Below are 22,401 nucleotides of genomic sequence, written 5' to 3'. Positions count from 1 at the left end.
TAACCGACATGTCTCATGAAGCCTTTGAAGTTTGTAGGTTGAGGCAGCTCGAGAATGAGCCTCACTTTACTGTCATCAGTTGAAATTCCCTACCTGGAGACAATGTGTCCCAGGATCACACCGTGTCGAACCCAAAATTGACATTTGAGAGGGTTCAACAAGATGCGATATAGCTTGCATCTTTCTAACACTTTGCACAGACATGCTAGGTGCTCCTTCCAAGAGGAATTAACACAAAGGTCATCCATGAAGACCTCAAGGGACTTTCGAAGATATTCCTTGTAAGCCGTATACATGAGGCGTCGGAAGGTTCCAGGGGCATTGGTCAACCCAAAGGGCATGACTCGGTATGCATATGTACCCTATTCAGTGGCAAAGGCCATTTTGTGCTGGTCTTTTGGATCAATCGCACCTGGTTGTATCTTGAAAATCTATCAAGGAAGCTATAAGCTTCCTTTCCTGCTACTCTTTCTAGCACATGTTCAGTGAATGGTAGGGGATAATGGTCCCTAATGGTGGCTTTGTCTCCAAAATCATGACACTTTTAAATGATATAATTTCCAAAATCAATACCAAAAGTGTCATGCCAACCACCATAGCCATATGCCCATGACTAAGGCAACCAAAGTCCATCCCATGTAGTAGACTATGGTCAGCGAAGAGATTGAAAGACTTATCGATGCCATATTCATCTATGAAATCAAGCATACGGAGTGGGTATCACCAATGGCGATAGTACCCAAAATAATAGAAAAGTCAAAGTGTGTGTTGAACTCAAAAAGGTCAATGCCAACCACCAGCCCCCCTCTCCCCGGCCTTGGGCACTACAACAAACCCTCTATCGGGCTCCCATCTTTTGTTGTGCTACCCCCCAAAAATATAAGCCAGGACAATTGACCATGACAAGGTGCCACTCTAGCCTATATATGCCTCCCATGTTTTTGCATTTCATGCTCGAATTGCCTCTAAAATTGTAAAGAGTGGCAGTCATGAAATATTAAGAAAATAACCATGGAAGAGAATTTGTAAAGAAACCATAGCCATATCTAATATTTGCAAGATCAGCCATCATCATCATGTAGTAAAGAGCAAAGAGATCAGCCATCATGTAGTAAAGAGCAAAGAGATTACATGAGATAGTTGGATTTGAGCCATATCCAAGAGGCCATGTGATAGTCCACACATGAGGGATCATGAGCTAGCTTCCATGAAAGCCATAGAGGTAGTACAAGAAGACATAATGTCCAAATTATGAAGGGATCCAAAAGTTCTAGCTTATCTCTACTTATAGTTTTCCCCAACTAAATGACCAAAAGCTACTTTTTACAATCTTTTAGGATATTATTTAACCGCTTCATTATAATCCATCCCTTCTTGGTGGGGCATTGCTTGGTCATCTCGATGGCCTGGGTTGTACTTTAGACGTGGCAGTGTTGTTGAGATTTCTTACATGCATTTGTTGCAAAATCATGCAACCCTCCAACTAAATCCCAACTAAATCGTTCGCCATGCTTCCATCTTTACATTCTTGAACCATCTATTACAAAGACCATGTAAAGCATACGAAGAAACCATAAATAGCCTAAAAACATGGCTCTATGTTTATTTTCTGTAACACCAATCCACACAAGGTGCACTTTATCTCCTTTGTCCTCATTGCTCGTAATCTTCTTTCTTTTTTTTCTCAAAACTCGTAACTTTCACATATCACTTTTTCGGGTTCTTCTCTTTCTTTTCCCTAAACCAAGGTATTTTTTGCTTCTTGGAAATGTGTTTTTATTTGTATGAATATGGGGTTCTTGTTTTCAATCTATTTGTCTTTATCTTCCTATTGTAATGAATAAGAAGAAGAATGTAGAAGAAAGAAAAGAAAACAGGAAGAGGGGCTCACTAATAAACAAGTAATAAGAAAAGAAACTTGGAAAATAAAAACACCTTGCAATCCCTTAGGTGTATTGTTCTTCTTTTTATCACATCTCTTAAGAGTATGAGAAGAATAAGGAGGCGGATGGGAAGAAGACGTAGATGTAGAGGTAGAGAAGGATGCAAAGGAGGGAAACAAAAAGTAAGAGGACAAAGAGAATGAGCAAGAAGGATGAGGATGAGGAAGAGGTAGATGTAGATGTAGAGAAGGAAGCAGAGGAGGGAAACAAAAAGGAAGAGGACAATGAGAAGGAAGAAGATGAAGAGGAAGAAGAAGAAAAACAAGAAGAGGAAGAGTAACCAAAGGAGAAGATGAGGAAAAAGAAGAACACAAAGAGGACAAAGAAGGGAAGAAGAGGAAGAGGGGAGCAAGAAGAAGAAGAGGAAAAAGGAGGACAAGAATGAGAAAATTTTGAATTCAATTGAACATAGGTCCCAACACTTTTCCCAATATGGAATTTTATCAAACACCTTTGCTTTTGTAAAACTTCCTTTAGTGTTGTTTGCGGAGTACTAGCCATCTACCTTATAAAAACAGTCAGTGGTAGTACAAAGCACTACTCTGCATCATTGCATTAGTTGTTTCGGTTAGAGTGGAATATACTTAGGCTTGTTATATCTTTCTATTGCAGCTAGAGAGGGATCAAGGAAAAGTGGGAGGAGAGGAGAGAGAACAGTGCAGCAATAATACAACGTTTCTTCTCTTTCTCAAGCAGCAACTACAAACTTGGAGATGAGGAAGAGAAGGCATAACAATGCTAAATACATTAACAAGGGCTTGATTTTTACATCACCATATACACTCGCCTGTAGATGCTTAAAGTTAGATGTGATGGTCTTCGATGATAGTCCACATATTAAAAAAGAAGATGCATGAACAATGAGCGAGTGGACACACAGTAAAAAACTTGAAAGGATTGAAGAAAGATAGAACTCGAGGCTATTAGAGTGCAGAGAAGAAACCATGCATTGTATAACCAACTTTCACACTTTGCTAAAACTTTGGAGCCCACAGTTGAGGATTTTGAAAACTAGCAAACTTCACAAAAATTTGACTCGAGATTCCTGGCACGGGAAATTTGAGGTAATCTCAATCTGATTTTCAGTTTGTCATCCGCACTCAATTCCCATAAAAATGTGTTACTAAGTGTATTAAGAACACTGATAGTTGCATTGATTGCTCTGCCCATCGGGGATATGAACCCAGTTTTCTCTCATATTTCCTATATAAGCCATTTCTAAGGCCCAAACTATTACCACCAAAATAAGTTGAATGCGAGAACCATTGCTCTCAATGGGGTTGATTTTACTTCATTAAGGTCTATTAAGATGGATAGGAGATCCATCGTCATTATTGCTGTAGGAGCATGATCAATTCTTTCCTCGAGCCTATACACCGACGCGCCCATGGAGCTATTACTTGTCAAGGTGTGATTTGCAGACAGTTTGCAGCTGCATCCATATTGTACACCATGGGTTATAGCGAATTATAACTACATTTACGACATCCAGGACTTCTCTGTATAAATCCCCACTGACAAGGAAGGGGGCTGGTACATGTTTACTTGAACATTTACATGGCACTGTCAACCTGTTCCAATGAGAGCACGAAATTTGTGAGGCCTAGACACACCACTCAGCAAAGTGCTTTATACACACCGAGATTTCAAGGATAACGAAGCATCACCAAGTAGGTCTATGGCATCACTCTCAAAGCTCATTTATAGGATAGAAGCATACTAGAAACAGATTCTCTTATCCGTTTTTTCCCCAACTTAGTTGCTTTCAACACTAGATCACCCTCTAAATCGATTCATACCTTGCATCAGCCAGCCAATAAAGGACTTGTTTGTTTCCCTCAGGGGTTCTGTCCATTTCGGCAACTTTGAATTGTTTGTTTCAATTCAAAAAGCTCAACCTGAAAACAGAAACAAAATAAATGGGGACTGAAAAAATGATGTCAAAAATAGAATTCAAACATTTAGGAAAACAAAATGACCTCTGTAGGGAATCACCCACCACATGCTCTTTGCAAGTATCTGTTAAAGGGTAGTACTCTACATATTCGTAAATTCTGGTTTTATCCTCTGCAGCCTAGTCACAAGCTGACATAATTCTTGAGAGCCATTTTTCTGAAACAGCTTCACATTAGATTCCCTCCCCTTTGGCCAATGCATGTATTGAAGTGCCCAATGGCTGCCCCTCCACATGTCTGATGCTGGAATTCCACATGATGGGCCATCCAACATCCTCTAGTGAGGCCTTGTACCAACATTCTCCGTGCCTTGGATTCATGAATTTTACCAAGCAAACCTCTCCTATAAAAAGGACCTACTTCTATAATGAATTTATGCTTTCCACTACATCTTGTACTCCCACAATCCCTTTAATCTTGTGCTGATTCTCTTGTTGATTACCATCTCTCCCTCTTCTCCACACTGTTGTGTGGCTGCACTCTAGGCACTTGCCAACATTTGGTATCAGAGCCCGTGCTGATCTGCAACCTGTGGAGCTTCACATTGAGATCCCACCGTCGTTCAAAGCTCGTGTGCCGCCGACTCAAAGCCACCCCAGAGCCAATCTCGCTGCCATCTGAGAGCCACCCCAGAGCCAGTCACCGCCATCTTAGAGCCGCCCGCCGCCAAATGCCAGCACTCCAGCGCCTGCCTCTGCCATCCAGTTGGGTGGCGCTAGTGTCTAGCACACCACCTCCGCTGGCCAGCTGGGCAGAGCCACTACAGCCGCCCAGTTCCGCCACCTCAACTGGTGCCTGCACCACTTCGGCCTGCTCTGCGAGGGCATCAGCTCACTATCCGCCCACATTTCTAGCTCCATCTCAGTCCTGTTCTCCATTCCTGAGCTCAGCCTGGCCTATTTGAGGGAAAGAGGGAAGATAACGATCAACTCATACTAGCATCTTCCTCACAGAGGTACACAAATTTGGGGCTTTCTTTTTCATACATTTTTGTCAAGTTCAAGGCCTCTGTGCTGCATATTTGGGGATTCTTGTTCATAAGGGGAGGTTTCCAAAGGTGGAAGCATCCATAGGCACTCTTGTTCCTGTGCACTAGTCCCGGAGTCTTGTGTTAGCTCATTCAAGTATACACCCTGTTTTTGGTATACTTAGCGATCGCACCTTCAATCTTGTCATATCCTGGTGCCTTGTGTGCACACTCCCGTAACTCTTTTTTCCTCGTCTTTTTCCAAGAGCTCACAGCAAGGGAGGGCTTTCCTGTTCCTAGTTCTCTCTCCAACTTCAGGAAATCTCGTACTACTATGAGGATGTTGCAAACAGCTGCTTCCACTGAGCTTTCCGGATTTGGTGCATTCATGGCAACTGAAGATCGGCGTGATGACCCAACTACTCATTATGGAGTTTCATGCTGAAGAATCTCTTAATTGCCAAGGGGCTATGGAAGATTGGCACGGAGCAAGAGCCTTGTTCTGTTGGACCAACTCCTTGCACCTCAACATCAAGAGCGACTCAAACTGTGGCACAAGTTGGCCTCCTAGACCCACTGAAGACCAAAGACAGTGGGATGCCTGTGATGCTCAAGCAATGGCCATGATTATTCTTTTAGTCAAGCGCTCAATTATACCTCCCATCCGATCCTCTAGCTTTGCAAGGTCTGCTTGGGTGGTCCTCGAGACCATGTTCCAATCCCGTAATGAAGCACGAGTCATGTACCTGATGCGGGAGCTGGACGATTTGACCATGAACGAAGGTGATTCCATTGCAAATCATCTTACCAAGGTAACAGACCTAAAAGAACGGCTGTTGAATATAGATGAGGTAGTTGATAACAGAAAATTGGTCACCACCATTCTTAACTCCTTACTTGAGTCCTATCAGAGTTTCCAAACTTCCCTGAATCTTTCTATGAGAGGAGACAATTCTACATCCTTCGAGGAGTTGGTTGGATTACTTCTCCAAGAGAAGCAAACAAGGAAGAATAGATCCAGAGGTGATGTAAGCAAAGGAGACCAAGCCTACTTCTCCAAGGACAAAGGCAAAGTGGACTCGTCACAGGGTGACACCAAGAAGAAGAAAGGAAAGTCTCACTATTGCCACAAGCCAGAGCACTACATTGAAGAGTGTTGGAAGAGGCTTGCAAAGCTAAAAGCTAATGAAGACTCTGCAAACTCTACTTCCTCTACCTCCGACGACGACAAGAAGCAGCAGCAAAAAGATAAAGTATAAAGTAAACCTAGTCCAAGATGACTAGGCTTTCTAGCCATATTATCACTATGGGAGGGAATGTTAAATATTAATAGTGATTAATGTGGGAATAAACAAGTGCTAGGTGGTTGAGTAAACTAACATTGAATGTAAGCCTTAAATAAAGAGGTTCCAATGTTTGAACAACCGCTAGTATGTACAAGTCTCTTGTGTAAGAACAACCTCTTAAAAGGCATATGTGGTGGCATCATATTTGGCATATGTGGTGGAATCATACTTTGAATATGTAGTGGAAACATATTTAGCATATGTGGTGGCATCACATCTAGCATATGCTTAGAATATGTAATGAGGTCTCTCCTAGGCAGCACTACCACGGTTGCTTAGCCTAGCCCTCTAGGGGGGGGGGGGGGGGGTAGAATTTGAGCGGCACCACCACTCCCCACCACCCTTCCTGACCAATCTCAGCCCTCTTTTTGGGATTTTCCGTGAGTATTTTTTGGGCATTTTATCCACCATCTCCATGCCTCCAGACTCCTACGACCTTGTCATCAACCTACAGCAAGCAAATTTCATCATCTGGTTCTTTAGGCTCTATCTCTGCACTATTCTGCATTTTAGTACACTTGTAGGTTCTACTTTGGCAATGAGCTACTTGTAGTCACCAGAATGCAGCCAGTGCTTCTTTGTGTTTGGTTCTGAGAGGATCCTTGTAGGTCTTTCAGTGGGCTATTGGGCAGCCCAACAGGTTTCATTCAGTAGGCATTTTGCTTGTAGTGTGTTTGGACACTTGTAGTGTGTGGGTCAAAGAAGTTGTTTAGCTGGCAATGATATATTTGGAATGCTGAGTGCTGAGGATGAGTTGGATGGCACCAACTACCCTCTATGGTCATACATGATCAGGCATGTATTAGTTGCAAAGGGGCTTTGGAATGTGGTTTGTGGTTTGTGGGATTGAGGCATGCCTTGCCTCACCTAAAGGCCAACAGTCTGTTTTACAGGAACATGAGAGGGTGAGTCTATGTCCACTATGACAACAGATCCTGCACCCCTTTCCACTGTGGAGCAAGCAAGATGGGATGGCAAAGATGCATAGGCACATGTGTTGCTTGCTTTGTCTGTTAAGCAGCGCATTATCTTGCACATTCGTTCATGCAGAACTACCAAGCAGGCTTGGGATGTGCTTACTTTATGGATTTTATCCACTCTCTTTTACAAGAGTGTGTGCACATGCCTTTATGCTTTTGTACTTGGATAAGGGTCATTCTCCAACACTTCCAAGTGTTATCCTAGTACACACTTCATTTGTTGGAATGGATTCTTGCTTCTCTGCTGGTGGGGCAAAATGCCCCTTGGTCTCCCCTCATCCCCCACCTTTATTGGTGGTCTCATGGGATGTTTGGGTGGGTGGGGGAGGGGGAGACCCGGCTGGTTGATGGTTGTCTTCTGCATGTTGCACCTCCGTTTGCATGGTGCTCCCGTCTTCCGCGTGGTGCGCCTTTGTTCACTTGGTGCTCCATGCTCCGCGTTCTTTCATAGTATCAGAGCCTCATCGGCTCTTGCTTCTCGGCTTCAGGCATCGCATCTAGGGGGGGTGTTGGAATGGATTCTTACTTCTCTACTTCACATGTTGCCACATGGCAGTGTGTTATCCCACATAGTGGGTTGGGATTAAATTAACCCCTCTATATAGGGAAAAAAGCCCCTTGGTCTCCCCTCATCCCCCATCTTTATTGGTTGTCTCATGGGATCTTTGGGTGGGGGGAAGACCCGGCCGGTCGTTGGCCGTCTTCTGCGTGCTGCGTCTCCATTTGCATGGTGCTCATGTCTTCCGCGTGACACGCCTCTGTTCGCTTGGTGCTCCGTGCTCCACGTTCTTTCATCATTTGGATTAATCTATACCTATGACATAGTTTTAGTAGAAGTTGTGTCTTGTTCTGTCATTGGAGAGAAGTTGATGGCAGCTAAGCCATCTTTCTAGTAGACCTTTAAGAGGTCCATGAGTTTTCATACTCTACAAAGTTTGCATCTTCTTCCTGTGTGACATTGTCTTGTGCTTTCTTGTGCAAGCAATCCTTCTCATTGTGTTTGTTTTTCCAACAATGTTTGCAAGGCTTCTTGGCATTGCAGTACTCCTCTGTATGATTATTCTTACCACAAATGGAACACTTTCTACCTTTGAAGTTCTCCTTTGTGAAGGAGTTGTCTCCCTCCGATGCTTTGTTCTTGACCTTCCTTTCTTCTTCCTTGAAGGAGATTATGACTCCTTCCAAGGTAAGGTTTGGCACGTTCTTCAATGTGGTGATGAGGTTCCAAAAAAAACTCTTCAGGCATAGACTTTATGAGCACTACTAGGGCCACATTTTCTTCTACCTTAGCTTTAAGTATTGAGTTTGTTGTGCCTTAAGAGGCAAGAAATGGTGTCAGAGTTGCCACATCTTGAGGCCCCCATCACATGTTTGTGAGGAGTGTATTTTGGGCAAGATACAAAAGGCATCATTCCCAAAATATGGATCAATAAGGACTGTCCATAAATTACAGATTATACATAGAAATGTATGTGGTCCTATGAGGACATCAGGGGTTACCTCTATTTTGTGACTTTCATTGATGACTACTCTAGGCATGCTTCGGTGTATCCGTTGAAGTAAAAGTCATAGGTTTTTACATGCTTTACACACTTCCTTTCCATGGCTGAAAATATGTCTGCATGCAAACCCTTCATACAGATCAAGGAGGGGAGTACATGTTGAAAGAGTTTACAACATAATGTCTGAGAGAGTCATAAAACAACTATACACGTTGCCTTACATACCTCAGAAAAACGATGTGGCAAAGAGGAAAAACAAGTCTCTCATGGAGATGGCATGTTGCATGGTGAAGGGACAAGATTTGCCTCACAATTTTTGGTTGGAGGCCTTTAAGTGCCCTACTTATGTGCTCAACAAGTGCCCCACCAAAGCCCTACACACATTGATGCCTTATGAAGCTTGGAACGGCACAAAGCCCTCAATGGCTCACATGCATGTTTTGGGTATCTTACTTATGCTCTTGTGCCTGAGCAGCATCGCAGGAAGCTTGATGGTCAAATGCATTTTTGTGGGATACAGTTCATAAAACAAGGGGTATAGACTCTACCATCCAGCTACAAAACGATTTGGGGAGTAGAGCTCTAGTTTTCATGGAGAACTCAGTTCAGCCCATGCTTTCATGCAAACAAACAGCAAAATGTGTGTCCAAAGATCTCTTTGATACACTCCTTCCCTTCTTATACAACTTGGATCAGCCATATGTGGAGCATTCAAGAGCTCAACTGATACTGAATTCAACCCCTAACAAGTGCAAATCAGCCCCCTTTGGCTAAAAATCCAGCCTGATTTACAGTCCACAAATCAGTGCCATACTCTCCGTTGGACTGTTGCAAAACCAATGTGCAACCAAGTATGCATGTATCTTCTTGTACCATGCTCTGGGTGCGTACTTAAGGCCATACAAAACTTTCTTTAATCTACACACTTTAGCTTCTAGACTCTTTTTTGAACAAAACCACGAGGTACATAGATCTCCTCATGGCGGTTTTCATGTCCAACTGATGACATTCCAACCATGATGTGATGTCATGGCAATAATACACCTAATGGTGGTCATGCGAGAAGTGGGAGAAAAGATCTCATCATGATCGATGCCTTTCTGTTGAGCATAACCCTTTGCAACAAGCCTCGCGTTGTAGCGATTAATGCTATGATCTTCCTTACACTTGAGCTTGTAAACCTACTTTGTACCAATGGCTTTCTTGCCATGAGGCAAATCTGCCAAATACCAATTGTCATTCTTCAGGATTGAGTCATTCTCATCTTGCATATGGCACGCAGCCATTGATCATCTTCCTATGCTTCCTCAAAGGAAATAGGTCTCTCCTCATTGCATGTGCTGGCAATGAGCATGATCCGCATGATAATTAGATGCATAATGAGAACTTGCACGTGTCTTGTTAGGCAAAGGAGCTGCCATTTTGCTGTCACATAATGTATCCATGCATCTGGAATCCTGAATGGCTGTCCAAGTCATCGTTCTATACGCTAATGACATGATACTCATAGATCCCGGTATTGAGAAGATTACAGCCTTTTAAGGCTGAATTATAGGCTTCTTTTGAGATGTTATATCTAGGCCCATTGCATTACTATTTGGGCATTTAGTTTTGTAGCGAGATGATGGGATTGACATGATGCACTCAAAGTATATACAAAGATTGCTTAAAAGGTTTGATCTTGAGGATTGTAAGCCTGTGACTACACCAGTTGAGACTAGTGTTAGGCTTAGCATTCAAGATTTTGGAGAGCCTTTTTATCATACATTATATCACCAGGCTGTTGGATCCTTGCTCTATCTAAGCAATGTCCCAGTTGAGTGCATTTATGCACATCCTAGGTACCACTCATTGGCAGGCTGTCAAGCAGGATTTTCACTATTTGTAGGACACTCAACACACCTTAAAGTGTTCAATCGTAGGGATCACAGTCGCATGTCTCGGTGATTCAAACTGAGCTGGACGTTATGACACGAGTGGTCACTAGTGGCTTTTGCTTTTGTCTTAACGATTCATGTATATCATGGCTCAAGAAGAAGCAGCCAACAGTGACCACTTCGAGATGTGAAGCTGAGTACAAGGTAGCTTTTACAGCTACAGTTGAGTGTGTATGGCTCAGATGCCTTTTGGTTGATTTGAGTGCCGTATAACTCTTCCACTTGTCCCTTTACTGGCAATTAGAGCCCATGGGCGGTTTTACAAGAAACCCAGTGTCTCATGCTCGCACAAAGCACATTAAGGTGCACTATCATTATGTCAGGGAGAGACTCTCTACAAGAGATATCAGCTTGGCCTATGTGTCTACACATGACAACATGGTGGATTTGTTCACGAAGGCTCTTCCTCGTGAAAAGTTCGAAGCTTTTCACAAAGCTTTGGGCTTGTTGCCTTTTGGGAATTGATCAGCCAAATCCATTCACATCATCACTTCAAGGGGGATTTGTAGCCATATATATGGTAGTGATGTGTGTGAATACACTTAGGACCAACCGGGGAACTTTTTCCCTCTTTAGGAGGTTTTTCCCCCGTGCATGTGAACACCCTCTTATCCACTTATTGGGTGTCCTTATCTAATTCATTATCCAATGCTCTCACTATTGAGTTGTGTGCTTCTCTCTCTCTCACGAGTGTGTACTTGCTGAATTGTGTGTGTGGGTGTGTGCTGGTGCTGCTGCAAACCCTAGCCCAACATTTTGGAGTTAGTTGGTGTGAACACCCTCTTGGGGTGTGACAACCCTTATTTGGTTTTGGTCAAAAGATAAGGCTTGATGCCTATAAAAGCATGTACTTGGGTGGTTCTATTAACATTGAGCATCCTTTGAGTTGTGCAATCTTTCTCTTGTTTGCTATCACATCTCTCTCTCTCTCTCTCTCTCTCTCTCTCTCTTTCTCTTACACTCTCAATCTCTGTGCACAACCAATAAATAATGGCTTGAACCTCCATCTCTCTCTTTACACATGCTTCACTCCTGGCACCATGAATACAAACACACTCCACATTGTGTGAACGTTGTTGATCCCCAAACCTTTTGACAAGGTATAACTAACTTTGCACAAAGCACCACTATACTCAATAAAGTTGTCATGTGCATGTTTGCCCATGGACATATCCAGATGCTAGTCCAGAAAGGGCAGCCAGTAAAAGATAACTAGAACTAGGATTTGGAGCACAAAGTGCAGAAGTGGCAGTGTTGGACTTGGAGCAAGGCATGGAAGAGATGGAAGGGGTGCTGTAGGCTACACACAATGGAGTCGGCTGTACCAGATTCAGGTGCTTCTGCGTTTAATGATGGATGCCCTGTCGACTGCATGGAGAACAACGCTTAAGCATTTAATGCACAGTCGGACAGCGCTAAAACATTTAATGCACAGTCGGCTGGTCGACCAGTAGTCGGCCATCATTCCAAGTGTTCAAGAAGGCCTATAAAAGACATACGTGCTCATTGATGAACTCATTCAACTCCTTTGAGTTGGGTCCCTAGTATAGGAATGTTTTGGTGATGTTCACCTTTTCAAGAAGGCAGCCAAGGGCTGTAGATGTAGGTACCTTTTTGTACCATCAGAAATATACTGAAATTCCAGCCATATCTCTCTCTGTCTACTCTCCCTTGTGTCTGCGCTTTTGCATCAACATGTTTCCAGTGGTGTTTAGGGCTGAAAGAAGACCCCCAGAGCTTCCGCGCGTTACATTGGTATCAGAGCATCAGGCTCAACAAAGCTAGACACTGATTCAGTCCCATATGATGGTGTACAGGTCCAAGGTACAAGAAAGTATACGGATACGAAGCCCAAGGCAAGGAATACAGAATCGGGAAGGGCTCCCAAGAGGTTTGTTGGTGGTGTTCCACAAAGCCAGAGGGGATGGCAGTCCTGTGAGCCAGATAGGTTCTTGGGCAACAGTCCCAAGGGAGCATTATCCTCCAAGGGGTGATGTGAGAGTGCCAGACTCATTTCTCAGGGATGAAGACCAAGACCGTGTTCAGAGTCAGGGCAGGAATGGATTGGGGACTGGATGGAACAGATGCATAGATCTTATTCAGAGTCAGAGTGGTTTTGGAGACCGGGCCGGGTTTTCAGAGAAAAGGGTTGCCACAGAGGGACTTCGGGAAAAAGAATGGGATGATGACAGTCATCCAAGAACAAGTTGGATTCCTGTCATCAAGTTTAGTAGAGGGGGATGTCATGTGCATGTTTGCCCATGGACATATCCAGATGCTAGTCCAGAAGGGGCAACCAGTAAAAGATAACTAGAACTAGGATTTGGAGCACAAAGTGCAGAAGTGGCAGTGTTGGACTTGGAGCAGGGCATGGAAAAGATGGAAGGGGTGCTGTAGGCTACACACAGTGGAGTCGTCTACCAGATTCAGGCGCTTCTGCATTTAATGATGGATGCCCTGTCGGCTGCATGGAGAACAGCGCTTAAGCATTTAATGCACAGTCGGACAGCGCTAAAACATTTAATGCACAGTCGGCTGGCCGACCAGTAGTCGGCCATCATTCCAAGTGTTCAAGAAGGCCTATAAAAGGCATACGTGCTCATTGATGAACTCATTCAACTCCTTTGAGTTGGGTCCCTAATATAGGAATGTTTTGGTGATGTTCACCTTTTCAAGAAGGCAGCCAAGGGCTGTAGATGTAGGTACCTTTTTGTACCAACAGAAATATACTGAAATTCCAGCCATATCTCTCTCTCTCTACTCTCCCTTCTGTCTGCGTTTTTGCATCAGCATGTTTCCAGTGGTGTTTAGGGCTGAAAGAAGACTCCCAAAGCTTCCGCGCGTTACAACAGTTGCTTCCACAACATTAACAGGAGGCCAGGTACCAGGACGAGAAGGTCATGGTAACACATGTAGAAATTAAAACATATTAAAATATTTCTAGACTGAAACATGAATCTGCCCTGCAACCCCCAGCGAACAACGATCCAAAGAGAGGCCCTATCCATGCCTGAGCTAAGGGCATAGAGTTTGTGAAAACTTAATGCGTTGATCCCCATCCTCTATAGCAAAATGATCCCTCGCTACACTTTCATGGGTCTCTTCTAAATCTTCCATGTCGTAGTATTTGTGTATACACGAACCAGTGTGCATTGCTTGGTATCAGAGTCAATTGCTTGGAGGGAAAAGCGGGTACCTCTAGTGTAGGCGCCCGCCCTCCTGGTTACCTCTAGTGGTCCCAATAAGGCTGGGGACCAATAGGTGTGGCTGCAAACTGGTAGAATCTTACCGTGTTTCCTAGTGCGGCCATTAATAGAGATGGTGCTCCTGGATCAACACTGTTGATCTCACCATGTATCTGAGCTCGTTGAAGCTCATCCTCTGGCTATGGCTGGGTGCTCCTCCTACCACACACATTCCAGGTGACTACTGTGCATGGCTAGCTATTTCAACATTTACCCCACGATGAGTTATGCCCTTAGCTTAGCCCTATTTAGGGTTAAGACCAGAGACTGGATGAAAGATAGGGTTATATCATCCTGCAGTTAGTAAAGGGGATATGCTAACTAGCTGTATAAAGCAGGTTGGGTGGGAGCTGGCTCAATTTTCTTTCTAGTAGTGAGTCTGTTAGGCATAGCACGGAACTCTCGTGGTATTGAATGCCAGTCATACTACTATGGTGATGGATTGACGTTAAGCCCACCGTTTTGATGCCTTCCCTGGATTAACTCTCCAACTTTGGGTTGGTTTGAAGCTTTCAAACATACACTTGAGCAGTAAGTCAACAGCTGCAAACCTAATTGGTTTGCTTCTGATGTCTGTCGATTTGCTTGTGGCTCTAAATACATCCAGCAGAGGAGGGCATCACTAAATGTGTATCAGATGTCTACATGAGCCACACAGCTAGCTTGTAGATATAGTACACTAAAAATACATACATATAAATATACAGATAGGTCGTCTCTCTAAACATGTGCACCCGCACAGCAGTGTGTGCACACACGCACAGGCAGGCACGGCAACAATACACACACACACACACACACACACTTTCTTATGTGTGTATGTAAATGTCTGGAATGATTAGTTGCCATACCAGTCCATACCAGTGGTCTCTCAGCAATGACCTGACACATTCAAGTATGTATATATTTCGAGTATGTATATGTCTGGAATGATTGGTTGCCATACCAGTCCATACCAGTGGTCTTTTAGCAATGGATGACATATTAAAGCCTACTTTGATTTGATGTTCACCAATGTGTCATGTTGCAACTTAAACATGGAATCTACACCTAGTATCAAACTTAGAGAAGTTACTGGACACCAATACATACCTGAAGTTGAAAAGCCCTGGATCGTTCCCCTGATAGAACCCCTCTTGTCGTTTGAAGTTCCTGCTTTACAAGATAGCAAAGATCAAGCACATTCGTGGCAAAGCTTTCAACTAGCAGTGAGATATATAACAGAAAGCAAGGAGATGAAACAGCATATGTTAACCTTTTGTGTATCTTCTAAGACCGCCTTCAGAAATGCAAGATCATGATCCAGCCTGAGGTTCTCTGCGTGCACAATATTGGTCAAGTTGATTGATTCTTCTTGAGCTAATTCAGCTACCACCAGCTTCTCTTTCAAGTCTTCATTCTCTTTAAGAGCAACTGCCAACCTCTTCTCAGCCTTTTCCCTGCTTTTGATAACTGTAGCAAGGTTCCTCTCAGCCTCATCCCTGCTAGTGCCAGTAACTTTTAGCTGCACTTCAAGGGCTGCATTCTTTCTGAGTGCTGCTGCAAGCTTCTTCTCATACCCAATCTTAAGCTCTGTGAGAGAGGATAGCTTGCCCTCAGAAGTATCAGCCTGCTCGATGTAAATACTGACATCTCGTTTTGCCGCCTCCTGTGATGCCTTCCACATTTCATAACTGCTTTGGTTCGAGTCAGATGCCTGTTTAATAGAACTTAACTGCAGCTTTTCATTGACAGAAGGTAACAGTGCTTCTGCATCTCTTCTTGTGTCACTATCCTGCACAAAATAAAAGAAAACTCCGTAAATCTTAGCTTCTGGAGCATAGCAAGTTCTAAAGAACTAGTATGAGATGAGAAATCATGATTCGAAACCTTGAGAAGAAAGAGACCCTAATAATAGATCAATTTTCTGCTTTGCACTAGCCTAATCATCCAACCCTACAAACCTTGCCAAGAATGCTCTGAAATGCTCTCCAATAACTTGCTCGTGCAATATCATACCTCTTTCTGATTTCCAGGTAGTTTGTCCAGAAGGTAAGCCTTTCCCTGAGCTTCTCTTGTGGCTTGTTTTCTCTCTTCATCCACTGGGAGATCCCTCCGTACTTGGTGAAACCTCTCTCGTAATGGCATTGCACCTGAATCATCAGTGATCTGAACAAAAGTAGGTTATACTAATTTATGCTTGTGCCTTCCAGATGAAACTCCAAAAGAAGATCTGTCTGCTAACATTGTTGCACCACAAGGGACCATAGCCATCACTTACCAGATTATCTTTAGATACGGGAACTGCAGTCTTAAACTGATCTGTTTTCCTTGCTGCCAAATTTGGCCCTTTGACAACCACCCCTTCACTTGAACTAGGACTCTTTGAGTGTACACGGTCTTGTGCTGAGATATGAAGCACTTCTACCTTATATATTGAAAAAAAAACACATTGCATCATGAAGATGATCAAACATAAACTTATAAACTAATGCAGGCAACAGACTCTGAATTTTACTAGTGAGGGTCTCGTTGCAAACCTCATTGGCTGAGCCTGGTCTTTTCCCGCCAAACGCAACAAGGAAAGCTCTTTCTTTTCTTTGTGCGATGACCATGCTGAACCCCTGCAAAAACATTTTATCAAAATCATTTTGCCGTTCAAAACTATGGCTACTTAAAGCAAATTACAATACATTCTTTCAAGAAGAGAGCTTATACACAAAATTTTCAAACTCCACTCTTAGCTTGCAGCAACCATCTACAAGGCTACCTACAACTTCAATGGGAATGGTTTGAGGAAAATGTGGTGGCAGCAGGTGCTATAGCAGAACGGTATGGCATCTCCAATCTCTAGCCGTCTAAGCAAGATTGTGATGATAATCCCTTGCAAAGCATAACATGACAGCAGGGAGTACAGCCAAACTCTTTGTTAGCTACTCGTAAACCTGAAGATCATTGTGTCCAATGGATCACATGACAATTTTGAAGAGCTTTGATTTAAGTTTTTGAGATATTTCGGTCTAAGTTCATAATCAGCTAGCTTTCGTTGTGCAGAAATATTATGCCCATGAGAAAAAGTCGAATTCGGAAGAGTTTTTGCCATACATACATCCCATTTTGAATGATCCTTTATCTTTATCCATTAAAAAGACTCTATATAAGGCAACCTTTGGTCATCCGTTAATGTCTTCAGCAACCCATACTAGACAGACAGAGGATTAATGAGACATAGGCCACTTCCAAGCGCCAGGCAAACCAACAATGAAGGAATGTGAGATACAATGTGGGTAATTAGGTGTACCTCACGATCACAAAACAAAGATTGACAAAATTGGGAAGAAATGTCCAAAACTTCCATTTCAAAATTCTAGTCCTTTTCCTATCACCAAGGCTATAAATGATGTGAATATACAGTTCGACTTACCCACTAGCTGGACTAAGCAGAAAGGTTTCACATTCTCTAAACATTGGAACTTCCCCACAACCTACGAAAGGAGAAATCAGTCCTTGCTCCATACCGACTTGTGAAACATATAGAGAGCACAGTGAGGCAGCTGTAGACTAGGCTTTCGGCCTTTTTCCTTGTGATTCTACACTCTCTTAACAGTAAGAATCTAAGATTCAACCTTGACCGCCATTTGGCTTTCTTGGTCTAGACTAAAGTCTAAATACTCTATCATTGTAAATTCACAGTAAGAATCTAAGATTCAACCTTGACCGCCATTTGGCTTTCTTGGTCTAGACTAAAGTCTAAATACTCTATCATCGTAAATTCAAATCTTTTTAAAATACAATGTGATTCCTTCCAAGCACAATGTCCGTATGAAAGAATGAATGTTTTGGGTGCGATTGCCGCCTTTGAGAGATTGCAAGGATTAAAACCTTTCTAGGTGTGGATAATTATGAGCTATTGTGATCTCTTAAAAGCACCAAATTCCCTCTCTTGTTGTTGTCTAATATACAACAATAAATGCAGAAATTTTTCTTGTTACCACTTTTATGTTTCATGAAGCAAATAGAAAACTCCAAAAATTTCTAAAGAGAGTCCTCAGTCCATTAAATACATCCAAGTAACCTGCGAAACAGAAGGAGAGTCGACATTTGAATGTGCAATGACACTCCAAGTCATCCTTGCAACATCAAGCATGATGGTCTCCAAGCATCCTGTAGGAGAGGTACAACATTTTAAAAATAAGTTTAACACAGCAAATGATCACACTAGAAAATCACAAAGTTTTGCCAAAATAAAACACCAGGTAACCAAAGCTACCACATTGAAACAGCCCCTTACTCCTAAGCAACTCCTACAAGACAAACTCACACACCGGTGACTCACCTCCCAAGCACAGCTTCGCCTGGAGCCCCCCAAGCTAGAGGCTAGACCAACACCACAACCATGCTCTTCACCTAAACCTGGTGTCCATGATGGAGGAGCTGAACACCATCAAGGCCCAAGTGAGAACACTTCAAAAGGGAGAAGAAAAGAAAGCTCGGGAGACCTCCTCGTGGGTGGAGGTGCTCACGAAGACGCAAAAGCAAGTAGATAAAGCGGAGAAATGGATAGAAGTGGTCAAGAAAGGTAAGAACAAGGAGGCCGAAAGCACATCTACCTCGAAGATTATCAACCTAACCATTGAGGAGGAACAAAGAAGAAAGACAAGGGAACTTCATGTGCGGATCATGGGGCTTAAGGACAGTGACAATGTAGAGGAGGAAGCCAAAGATTTATACACATGCATGGGCATTTCGAGAACCTTCTCCTCACAGAGCACCCAGCCGAAAGAGAAGCATCTCTTCCCCTTTGATCATTTGTTTCCCGCCCTTATATGAGGCGAGTTTGTATCTAGCCCGTCGTGGTTCTACTTAACCCTTTGTGGCTGTTTTTTATTTAACTAATTGAAGGATCTTTTTCTTGGAAAAAAAAAGGCCTTGCTTGGGTCTTTGATCCCCAGGCAATCCTCCCTATGAGAAATACACTTATGAGCCAATAACTAGCAGGAAAGCACTTTATAAATAAGTCCTTTCACGCTAACCCGTGCCATGCGTGTCCGTATGTCACTTAATACCCATAGCACCCTTGTCCAAGGCTTCCCTAAATATAAGCTGGCTCAAATAACAGGCAAGACACATTATAAACTTTGAGGCCATAACATACTCCCTCCTTTAAACTAGACCCCCTCTTCAACCGAAAAAGAAGTTACCGGAAAGAATGTCAAGGAAGTGTCTCCTAAGGGAATCTACAATCTTCCAGGAACCAACATCATCGGAGAAATCTTTCCATTTGATTAGCATCTCTAAAACATTCTTGCTGCTTAGTGCTCTCTTGCAGTAGTCCAAAACAATCTTCCAAGAACTAACATCATCAGAGCAATATTTCCATTTGATTAGCATCTCTAAAACATTCTTGCTCCTTAGTGCTCTCTTGCAATAGTCCAGAATTCTTGGTCGCGGAACATACCAAGTCCAATCCTCCAACCAACCTTCGAAAACAAGACTATATTCAGCACCAACATCTCTTTCAGTCTACTAACATGAAAGACAAGATGAATCCTCATTCTTCATGGAAAATCCAATATGTAGGCCACCTCATTATTTATGCTACAAGACCCACTAAACCACCGACAAAGTTTAAAAACTCTTCATGTTTTCAGAACCTCTCAATCCTTCGGGATTCTGAAATACACCATTTGACCAACTTGGCACGTCCTAGGTGAACACTTTTGATTTGTATAAAACTTAGCTCTATCTAGAGCTGAGCCAAAAACTTCCCTTAGCAAAGTGTAGCATCTCTTATTACACCAGCAAAATGTACAAAGTCATCTGCATCTTGATATTCTAGAATTCTCATGACTTTGATTGCCTAAACACCTTGCCACTTCTCAGATTCCACTCCAAGTTTGGTTGAAGAACTATGCATCTATTCCACTTTGTCCCAATGCCTGCAATCCCTTTCCCTTAACACAGCTATGGTCTCCTACCGAGAATGATAATGCTTGTTGCTTTGCCTCGGGAACCGATCTGAGAGTTAACTCGTGTCCTTCTTTGAGCACACACTAAAGAGAATGCTTTCTTCTGGCTTTGGCTACTGTAGACCACCTCATAATGCTACCTTTGCTGTATTTTGCTGTGATTTCTATGCACCTTCCTAGGACAGCTAACAGGGCTGGCTCAAATGCTCTGATGATTAGGCAGAGAGAGAGAGAGAGAGAGAGAGAGAGAGAGAGAGAGAGAGATGAGCTATGTGTTCAATGTATTATATGGTACAAAAAGATGATGATGTCTGTACAACTTTTGAGGCCTTTGGCCTGACCAAAAGGTTGACTTTAGACCTTCTACTGATTGCCTAAGACTTGATCCCAAAGGGGAATTAGATGATATGTACAAATGAGAGCTTGGCTATTTATGGGGAGAAGAGGAAAATTCGTAATCCAATCGGTTTTGCCTTTTCAGCTCATAAAACTTCGTTCAAAAAGTCATCGTATATGGGTGCATGTTTTGGGCACTTCATAAGCCTATTGGGCTGCAAAATTGGCTGTAAATCTATCCCTAAATCTCCCCTAAAATGCTACCGAATCCAGGACTAATGATGAGGTTATCCATGTCCACAGCTATGCACATGACATCACCTAATGTACTTGGTCAATATATACATTGAGGCTCTTCGAGAACAACTCTTTACCTAATAAAATATACCTAATGCTGCCGAATCCGGGACTAATGATGAGGTTATCCATGTCCACAGTCATGCACGTGACATCACCTAATGTACTTGGTCAATACATACATTTGAGGCTCCTTCGAGAACAACTCTTTACCTAATAATATATACTTATACTTGTAGGTGTTGAAGCTGCAGGTGACTATGGAACCTATGGGGGGATGGACGATTGCCATGAATGATGAGAGAGAGAATGATGAAGAGATTAAACAAACTCACACCACTAATACTCTATTTTCATTAATGATCAACATTGTATCAAGTACATGCTTTTATAGGCTAGAAGGCCTTATCTTTGACCAAATAATATCCAAGTACATGACATCATTGCTTATGTAAAGTACACACAAAATACCTAAGCCTAAGAGGCAGTTCACATGCATATAAGCACACTTGAACATTTCCACACTCTTAAGAGGTGGTTCACACACATATACACACACAAACACATACAAGGGTTATTCACACACTGGTGGACACATACACATATGACTCCGAATCTCAACAATACTATCAAGACGTAATATAAAAAAAGAAAGCTCTCTTTATAATTCTAAATCCTCAAAGAGAAACCAGAAATCTTTCTTTGCCAACATTGAGTTATGCCTCGTGCCAAGTTCACTAAGTATCGATGGTCACTTAACCCCACCGCAAAATGGTGTCTGTAGAGCAGAGCCAAACTAAATCAAATATATGTATGCACCACTTCCACCACCACCAAGCTTGCCTAGCAAAATATTTATACCATCAAGGCGTAAAATAAGAAAAGATTGCTCTCTTCATAATCTTGAATCCTCAAAGAGGGGCGAAGAACCTTGAGTTACACCTTATGCCGTTTCACTATGTACCAATAGTCATTGGATGCTCCCAGAATATGGAAACTTTGAAGCAAAGTTAGACAAAATCTATATATATATATATATATATATATATATATATATATATATATATATATGAATCCAGGAACATGCCCAAATTCACCTTATAAGAAAGTGCAATTTATAACCTCATGGTAGTCATCCACAAGACAATAAACCATCAACTCCATCATGCATAGTATGGATTAGATATTACGACATCCCCACTAACGTCATCAGTGCCCAATAGTGGAATCAAATACACGTGTACGCTAGTCACCGCTTTTACCACCACCAAGTTTCTTGCTTAAAGCACATGCAAAAGAAAAATGACTTGGTCGACATTTAAAACATGACCCTCTCAAACAAACCTCATGAACTCTGCTCTGCACAATGGACTCGAGGTCTTTTACCAAGGGATCTTTGCTTTGATTGCTTAGAAGGCAAGACCTACCCGCTAAGTCTCCCGACTATAGCTACTCAAACGTTCTTTTTCCATCCACTTTGCAATCTAGAAAACCAACGTTGTCCTTCTCACTGATTGCCGTAGTCTCATCATAAATCTTGTGCAAAGTGAATTGCATCCCTATAAATTTTAATCGTACTTCACCTCACTTTACTTTGGTAACTCTTGGGGAAGTCCTTGCAAAAAAAGAGGCAAACTTAACAATATAGGTGGTCACCCAGTTTTTCATAGAACTCCAAGATGTCCTCCTGTTGAACTAAATAGTCTGCAAACAACGATCGACATCAACACCTCAAGATACTCCACAGGTCTACACTACATACTCGAGGAGATTGCCTTCTGAGCCACTTCCAGTCGTCAAAGCTCTTCGGCATCTTCAGAAATTCCCTTATGTTGAGTTTCAACCCTTCATGAATCAACCTCCTTTATGCCTTTGTCCACGAGCTCTATGGTTGTCAACGTGGCATCTCATGCTCAAATCTCTCTCTAAATCTCTGCCAGCTAAC

General features: G+C 42.6%; 1 protein-coding gene across 3 annotated transcripts in view; it reads right to left on the bottom strand.

The window, feature by feature from the left end:
- Nucleotides 1-2,866: 2,866 nt before the first annotated feature.
- LOC147615145 (Galactose oxidase/kelch repeat superfamily protein) overlaps nucleotides 2,867-22,401 on the bottom strand; it is a 50,574-nt gene continuing 31,039 nt past the window's right edge. For all 3 annotated transcript variants that reach the window (XM_086779141.1, XM_086779143.1, XM_086779142.1), the window contains 8 exons: nucleotides 17,930-18,018; nucleotides 16,395-16,478; nucleotides 16,136-16,282; nucleotides 15,874-16,023; nucleotides 15,131-15,649; nucleotides 14,968-15,027; nucleotides 3,743-3,841; nucleotides 2,867-3,514 (listed from right to left, as the gene is read on the bottom strand). In XM_086779141.1, the coding sequence (XP_086635267.1) occupies nucleotides 3,782-3,841; nucleotides 14,968-15,027; nucleotides 15,131-15,649; nucleotides 15,874-16,023; nucleotides 16,136-16,282; nucleotides 16,395-16,478; nucleotides 17,930-18,018 (1,109 nt within the window). In that variant the 3' untranslated portion in view covers nucleotides 2,867-3,514; nucleotides 3,743-3,781. The remainder of the gene's footprint in view (nucleotides 3,515-3,742; nucleotides 3,842-14,967; nucleotides 15,028-15,130; nucleotides 15,650-15,873; nucleotides 16,024-16,135; nucleotides 16,283-16,394; nucleotides 16,479-17,929; nucleotides 18,019-22,401) is intronic.

This window comes from Cibotium barometz, chromosome 40 (genome assembly GCF_041138505.1).
Source record: "Cibotium barometz isolate CiBa-2024 chromosome 40, ASM4113850v1, whole genome shotgun sequence".
NCBI lineage: Eukaryota > Viridiplantae > Streptophyta > Polypodiopsida > Cyatheales > Cibotiaceae > Cibotium > Cibotium barometz.
The sequence above is the reverse complement of the archived record's forward strand: the minus strand, read 5'-3'. Positions and strand labels throughout refer to the sequence as shown.